This window comes from Limulus polyphemus, unplaced genomic scaffold (assembly GCF_000517525.1).
Source record: "Limulus polyphemus unplaced genomic scaffold, Limulus_polyphemus-2.1.2 Scaffold1688, whole genome shotgun sequence".
Taxonomy (NCBI): Eukaryota; Metazoa; Arthropoda; class Merostomata; order Xiphosura; family Limulidae; genus Limulus; species Limulus polyphemus.
Window position 1 is genome coordinate 223,212 of NW_013667298.1, and position 8,802 is coordinate 232,013.

The 8,802-nt window shown below is 30.7% G+C and overlaps 1 protein-coding gene across 5 annotated transcripts in view; it reads right to left on the bottom strand.

Moving 5' to 3' along the window:
• The window catches only part of LOC106464560 (serine/arginine repetitive matrix protein 1-like), a 44,263-nt gene that overhangs the window by 26,798 nt on the left and 8,663 nt on the right, over positions 1–8,802 (bottom strand). For 3 of the 5 annotated variants that reach the window (XM_013924708.2, XM_013924709.2, XM_013924707.2), the window contains exons 2-3: positions 6,830–6,919; positions 6,285–6,410 (exon numbers count right to left, since the gene is read on the bottom strand). In XM_013924708.2, coding sequence (XP_013780162.1) covers positions 6,285–6,410; positions 6,830–6,919 — 216 coding nt within the window. Of the gene's footprint in view, positions 1–6,284; positions 6,413–6,829; positions 6,920–8,802 lie in introns of those variants that run through there. The other 2 variants (XM_022392299.1, XM_022392298.1) reach the window with 1 other exon arrangement.

Consider the following 8,802-nt stretch of genomic DNA (forward strand, 5'->3'; position numbering starts at 1 on the left):
TTGGCTCTAGGTTTGGTGATCCCACACTAAGTCTTTACTTTAGGCTTATTATACCAACACTCACTACACTTATGATGTTTCATGGCACACCCTCTCACAGCCCCTTTGCACCCATGACTAAAATCATAATAAGCAGACAGTAATTGAACTGTTCTATCTGGATAAATACATTTTGGATTTTATGATGACTCCTATTTTGAGAAATCAAGCATGATGTGACATACATTGGTTTTTATATACGTCAGATAATGAACCACAGCAATTTGAAAGTCAGAATATTTTTTACAAAATCTGAATTCTTTCATTAACAGAAATGATACTAACATATTTATTGTATCTAAAGAGTTTATAGTTTATTTAATTTGTGCAATCAAGTTTAATACTCAGATTCATAACCAATGCCCCTAATATATATTACCTTGGGCAACTGCACGGACACCTATGTGTATGTAACATTCATTTGGTGCAAGTTTTGGAAGGTCAAACAGTGACGCTAGCATTGATAATTGTAATTTTTTAATATTGAGCATAGCAGAACAAGTGCAATTTTGAACTGCTGATATAACATTTTAATGCTTAACACACTTGAAAATAACAGAATAGCTTTTTTAAAGAGCTTTTGAAGAAAGGGAGATATCAAAAATGCACTAGTGAAAATTTTCAATCCAGAATGGCTTTTTGAGAGCTTCTGAATTAAGTAGTTAAATCATGTTTAAATTAATACACCTTAAATATAATAGAAAAGACTCAGCCTAAAACTTAGTACTACTGCAATCACTTTCCAAAATTTTAAAGGATTAGCACACATTTAGAAAATTTTCACATAGAACCAAAGTCACAGTGCAATAATGAACAGATCTATAAATTTCATGTTCATAGTCCTAAAAGAAGCCTTTCAAATTGCCACTGTTTTTACTAAGCTTTATTTTCCTTTGGAAAAAAAAAAAGTTTGTTTCAGATATTCTTTCAAAGCTACACAAAGACTATCTATGCTAGCCATCCCTAACCACTAGGCTATGCCTGGCCTTAATAAATATGATATTATGTTCAGGAATAGAGATAACAAAATAAAATTTCATTCACTCGAGGGAAAGCTATCAGGAAAATTGCCTTTCCTTATGAATTATTTTTTTTTAATCCATGCAATATGTTCACTTTCATTGGTCATAACTAAAGAAATGTGGATGGACAATGCATTCCTGATCGGGAAAACCATCTAAAAAGATGAAATTCCTCAAGCAAAAGTTAAATTCCTTGGGAAGGCAGAAATGTAATACTTCAATCCCTGATGTTTATCTGATAGTTCAACTTACATCTTGCAATCAAACACACCTGTGGTAAGTAAGGTTGCCATGGCATCAAAATTACAGTTTCTAGTTATTGAAATTATTTCTTTCCTAAAAATTTTCAAATTTTGATATCTACTATATATTTAAATTAGTGTACTCAATTTTTAAGCGTTTAGGGATTAAATAATCCTGAACTGGTTTGAAACACCTAAATAAAAAAAGGTTTTCAGTTATAAATCATTTAAGGTAGCACTGACCCTTAAAGAGCACCCCTAATATTTCAAAAATTTCATTTTTCAAATTTAGCCTAAATCACAAATTTAACCTCTTTTTCTACATAAATAACTTTTTTCTTAAAATCTTTACTAATTAACCTGTAGTAAGTTATTAAAAATAAAAGTCTAGTTTGTTTTCATTTCTTTTGACTCCAACCCACAGCATCACCATGGTCTGAAGGGAGTAGATAGTTGGTGCAATTATCAAGTCAGAAGCAAACAAGGAACTTGTGAACTGCCATTATAAGCATACCATAGCACCAGCTGTAATGACCAGCATCAAACCAATATTTGACAGACTCTATAAGCCAACTTTGCTTCAAAAATGCTTGGATTGCATTACCCAAAATCTTAATGAGTCACTGAATCACATGATCTGGAGAAGATGCCCCAAATCTTCATTTGTTGGCAACAAAACTATTTGTTGAGGTGTTGCTGATGCTGTGTCCACTTTTAATGAAGGTAAGGCATCCAAAATAAGAGTCCTTCAAGCAATGAAAATGCCTAGAGAAAATTGATTTTAAAAGGGTGAAAGAAGTAGAAAGGGCTTCGTCGAAGAAAGGAAAACAGGAACGCGCGTCTCGTAGAAATATCAAGAAGAGCTTTGAGGAACCTGCTACCAAAAAAGAAGGGGATGTTTATGTTTCAGGGGGATATTATACGAGAAAATGACATTAAGATGGCTCCTAGTGCATACAATGGGATTGAGATATTTTAAAGGTGGTAAATGCACACGTTTAATAAAAGCTAACCAACATTTAAGGAAAACTTTTAACAGCTATTTTCTTAAAACTTAGTTTTCACTGGGGTCACCAATTTATTAGCATAACTTCACCATTAAAGCCAATATCAGCATGAAATGTAATACACTTGTTGATATTACAAACTCTTTCATAGCTTGAATTTTTATAAATTCAAAAATCTTTACCAATTGTCTTGAGTTTAATTAACACTAACAAAGGCATTAATTAAAATTGATTTCCCATAGCTTGTTAATGTTGCAGAAAATTTGCAAAGTTTTTAATTCAAAATTTGAGGATGTTCACAAACAGCATGTGTATCAATTTTCACATATTTATCGTTCCTAAGTAAAGTTTATGTTATGTTTTTCTTTATCCCTGATGCATTAATTATGCATATAACGTATATGACTGAAAGTGTACTTTCAGAGATTGCAACATCATACTTCTGTGCTCAACTTGAAGGTTATAAAAAGTGTTTCTTCAGCATGTAAATTTGCCTAGTTTTAAGCTTCTAACAATACCAATCGTGCTTTTTACAAGAAAAGCTACCATTCCAATACTATTTAAGTTTCACTTTTTAACCCTAAAATAGTGAGTTGATCATATAGAAATTTCTGTTTTGGTGGCAATTTTGAACAAGAGAAAATCTACTAGACAAATTTTGAATAAGTATAGAATTTGAGTCTTTTGCTTTGAAAAATGCAATGAAACTATAAAAATGTTGTTTTGATGTTAATGAAAAGTCTTCCAAAACAAGGTTGCTTTTGCCCAAGTGCATGCATTTTGAGTTTGATTTGCTTTTAAGAATGGTTTCCCACATGTTCACGACATCTATGGCACTCTTTAGAAATAACAACTGTTCTTCTACTGTTTCTTATGACTTTATGATTAATCATACCTAAGTCTGCAAACTACTGAATGATCTAAAACAATGAAAGTGGTAACAATAAGAAAAACAAAGTATCTTATTCTTATTATTCCTCCCATTTCAGTTGTCCTGTTCTCTTTTGATTGGATTCTAATGTTTTTGGATGGCCTCATTTTCTGATCTTTTCAACAATAATCTACAACATTCGCACAACATCTCACACCATCTAACCTTGCACTTGCAACTGAGACTAATATAATTATGACTTTTGGACATTTTTACAATGTACATTTACAAGTTTGGCATTGAAAACAGATCTTATATAAGTTACTTTGCAAGAAACTTGACACTAAATAGGGGAAAAAAAAACTCATTTTCAAATGAAGATTTTTCTGCAAGAGGTGAAACAATGAGAACACAACTTGTGATGTTTGAAAGCTTGAATCATAAATCCTAGTCAAAAAGCAATTTTAACACTTTTAATCATTTGCCGGATACTGTGATGACCAAAGCAAACTAATTTCTTTATAATCGACTCCCAATTTTAGGGTTAAAAACAATTTAATAGTTTTCTTTCTTCCAAACATAAATGCATCATATAGTTACTTTTTTCATGTAAAATTGAAAAACTCATTCTTTCTTACTAGTTTCTAACAGGTTATCTTATTATGAATTAGAGAGTGAAATTAATATATGGTTAAGATATAAATGAAATACACATACATCTTTTAGCTCATTTAAAATTGTTTTGACAAAAAAATAGGGTATGGACATTTTCAGGATCTAAGCAGTTACACAACTGTATGTTGCCTCTGAAACATAAAATAGTGAATGAAATCAGAATAAAACTCATTTTGAATAAAATTTCACAACTCATGAGATATCCATTACTGTAGTTAATCAAATAATTTGTTGGTTTTTTGTTATATTCTATGGTATTTTAAATTCACATGATAAGTATTCTCACAAAAATTAAATATTACATGATTTAATTTTTTATTTTCTACAGTGTTTTATTATTAATACAATAAGTAGTACTGAAAAAATATGATATAGTTAATACCATTGTGAATAACCTCAGCAACCCTAGAGGTAAGGTTTTGAGAGAAAGTTCCTCTTTCCAAATTCATATTGGCTAACCTAGACAAGTTTCATTTGAATTGCATGTTTGGTTACCATTTCTTCATTTATCTACCTTCCAGTTATTAATGTTTTATAACTGTAATGTGCATCTGCTAAACTAGTTTTCATTTCTAAATTGCTACTATTTTTTTTTTTTTTTTTTACATTTGACTAAGCACTCACTCACTGCAACAGCAAAGCCTTAGACAATTTAACAAGCTTTTGTGATATACTATATTACAGAAAAGTTAACAATTAACAACTGTTTTTAAATGTTTAATATTTAAATATGAACCATAGAAGGAATGAGAAGCATGAAATTTTAATTTGTATTGAAAATACTTTTATGAATGGACTTTATACAAATAAAAACTAAAAAAAATAATGGCACTACATGATCTATTGATCATCTGTGGGCTAAAGGAAAATAATCCCTATTCAATAACACTAACAATAATGCAAAATATATAAATGCACCACTCCATACTGGTTAACATTCAGTGGTGGGTTTTCATTTATTAATAGCAGTAAAATAGATATTGTTGAAGTAATGATTACTCTGAATTACAAGGAGCAGGGTGAGGTTTATCAAATAATTTCCATAGGGTAATGTCAAAGTAAGTTTTTGCTTTATTATTCATGACCATGGTAATGTTAGAGATACTTCTCTGCTTTTTGTTGTCAAGTGATGACAGATAATTTAAGTATGATAAAAAGTGTCTGCTCATCTATATAGTACAATTCACTTCATAATTCTTTTCATCAAAAGCTATTGTATAGAAGCCTAAAATGTGCTTCACTTATATATTTTTTAAGAGTTGATAACAGGGATCAGTCAAATTGGGCACTCTTGATTTTAAGTACTTGAATATGTGCTTACTGTTTATTAGCTACTTTTATATAAATTTTGTACAGTAAGAATGAGACTGCCCTGGTGTCTCAGTGCTAGTTTTTATGGATTTGGGGAGGACAAGTAACTTCTCAAACTATAAAAGAATATTTGCTTTACTTCACATGGCACTGCTGAAATTTTGGCACAACTCTAAGAAAGAACCCTTTAAAAATATATTCCAGAATGCTGCTTTTCAGTTCTATGTGATTATATTGTTCTTTCTTTTATAGTTATGCCCAATGTGTGAGAGTAATTTAATCTTTCAAGTTCAAAATGGTTGGCCTTCAATAAATTTATTAATTTTTGCTAGGACAGCAATACATATTTTTAGTTTTTGTTACTCAGCCTAAAATAAACTTTATGTAGATGTTACGAAGTGACTGTATATGTAAGTATACTAAATGTATTGTTCTTTCATATACACTTAAGTATTAGAAAGATATTTCAGTTATTTTATGCGAGATGCATTCTATATTGAGAAAAACAACAAAAAACTCATTGTTGCTGTAACCTATTATACTTACCTATCATTTTAATAGGCTTTTAAAGCAGTAAAAAGCTGCCTCCCATCAAAGCAAAAAGGAGAGGAAAACTAAGTACGATGAAAAGATGGTCTGTAGCATCCATGATGTAAGGTAGGCTGGTGAGAAACAAGAAGCCCAGGCCTTTCAAAGGTTTGACAATCATTCATTGCAGTGTCTTTTTGATTTTATAACATCTATTTGTGGAAAATGAAATGTTAAAAAATGAGACTATGCAAAAAAAAGGGGAAAAAACAAGCAGTGCAAGCATATAATTTTATTTTGCTCAAAGCGTATTACAGTAAAAACTATCTTGTTATACTCAACAAAAGAGGGTCATCTCTGTAAACCCTCCATATCAAACCTTATTCTGGATGTTTGTCTGCAGAGCACATTTACTTCGCAGCACACTATTCACTGAAATTCTGTAAGAAAACCATAGAGTTCCTGAAAATAAACTCAATTAGGGTTGGATATGAAGAAAAATATTACCATAAATCACCAACTTAAACCTTTAAAAACTAGAAATAAGGGATCTCAGGGTTTTTTTTAAAAAAAAAAGACTTCACTTTACCTTCTCACCCTCAAGCTGATTGAAGATAAAATCTATAATCACATCATCTTCTATTCCGAGCAGACTTGTGATCTTTTTAGTGATCCATGGCTTGATGATATCCAAGTTCACTTTTCTCATATCCACCTGGCAAACAAATGTTACATATATCACATCAACTTCCAACTTTACAAAACACTATACAAACTGTACAATGGATAAAGTATTTTTTATTCTTCTCATAAACATCACCACACACCCTGATTTGTCAGATTCAGACTGACATTGTCAATTCAGAGACATAAAATTTTGTATTTTACTAAAAACTTGCCATATTTTGTGTAGTACACATACTAAATTCAAAATTATAGTCAACATTCCTTCTTCAACATAGGGTCAATCCAGTGTCTTGATACCATATACACACTCAGTTAACTAAGAAATACCAAGAAATGTTAAAATTAAATATAACATTGTATATATGTAACTACTGTTCACCAACGATTTTCAAAAGAGACTTGTAATTCAAATAACAAACTTAAAACTTTTTTATTATTTAACTTTACCTTTTTTTCCAAGATTTCATGGAACTTTAATTGCTTTAATAATTTATTTTGCTTGTTGCTGAACCGATTGTCCTGCTCAGCACTTGTACCCTAAATGAAAAAAACAAAACAATTTAAGCCCTATGATTACCAACATGGGTGCATTATAAAATCACAGTTTTAAGCAATATGTCTGTGACACACAAAAACAAGACATACATAAATCATGCTGGCTGTACATGTATGTTGATATTTTCATTATAGGATGGTTAACAGCAGGTTAACATAAAAAATTCTTTGTTCATAAATTTCAAATAAGATTGATATCTTATTTGGTGTGATTTTAATGACAAAATTTACAATAAAATACAACAATATTCAGGTACAATGGCTCATTAACCCCTAAATCACTAAATACTTATTACTAAAACAGTAATATTACTTAAGTAACTAATATTTTATAACACTGTTTAAAATACACCAAATTAAAAAATATATACAGATGGGTGTTTGATGTAATGAATGGTAGAGTCATCATGGACCAAAGGGCTCTTTACTGCCCTTCAATTGTTATTTAACAATGATTGTGATTATTAAACAATGATTTTGCAGAAGTGTAATTCATTACACTTGTAGCAAATATCTTTGTTTTCAAGTAATTTAATCTAATGATTAAAATGTCAGTTCCAGATAAATACAAAAGATATTTTTTATTAACTGCACAAATCAACAGTTTTTAACTCTTTCCAGGCCAGAATCTCATGTTTCTTAAAAGTGGATACAGCAACATTAAGTTTAAAAAATTTACATATAAAACTTTAAAACAAGTATTAAGATTTAGAATTTAAATGAGAAATGACATTTATTAACATTTCATTTGAATAAAGTATTAGAAAACAATCTAAACTGTTAACCCTAATTTTGAATTTTTTTTATTCTTCCCTTCTAAATATTTTCCACTACATGTAATTTTACTATATTTTGAAATTATTCAATACATTTTGTACAACTGGTGTGTAAACAATATTTTCATAAATGGGTGGGCATTATATTCAGGCAAATACAGTAGTTGAAAATCTGTGTTTCTTTTATATTGTTACGACAGCGGAAGTTGCATGACGCTGGAGTTTCTAGAATTATCGGGGAACCCCGCGAATGTCCGAGTGTTTGCTAGACACCCTCTTTTTTTTTAGTACATAAGCCTGGCAAAAAAAACCAGCGCAATTGCAGAGATAGATAATTGAGTCAAGCGAACAGTATGCACGATAAGTAAAGTGTGTGAATCACTGTGATTTGTAGCGTGTGTTATAAAGATTGTTAAGTTTAAAGTGACTATGTAAATTCTGTGTATTACTAAAAGTTGTATCGAGAAAGAATAAATTGGTTTAGTCAAGAAAAACAATTTCTACCAGAAATTAACAGACAAACAGAAACGCAACAAATTGGTGTCAGAGGGTGGGGCGAAAAAAAAGAAAAAAGAGATGGAAACAAGAAGTGGCAAATCAAAACTATGATTAGCAGATTTGATAGCAGCAATACAAGAACAGCAAAAGAAACAAGAAAAGAGACTACAGCAGTGGTTGGAAGAGAAAGAAAAGAAACAAGAAGAATGAGAAAAGAAGCAAGAAGAGAGACAACAGCAGTGGCAAGAAAACTTGCAACAGTGGCAGCTTGAACAGCAATATAAACAAGAGAGATTACAGCAGTTGTTGGAGGAAAAAGAAAAGAAACAAGAAGAGAGACTACAATAGTGGTTGGAGGAGAAAGAAAAGAGACAAGATAAGAGGCTCCAGCATTGGTTGGAGGAGAAAGAAAATAAACAAGAAGAGAAACTACAGCAGTGGCAACTGGAACAAGAAAGGAAACAGAAAGAAACAGTTACAGGAAAGTCAGCAGCAACTACAGGACATTCAACAACAGTGGCAAAAAGTACAAATGGAAAACATTAGTAAATTTCAAAGTGAATTAAATACATTAAAGAATGGTTTACTGTC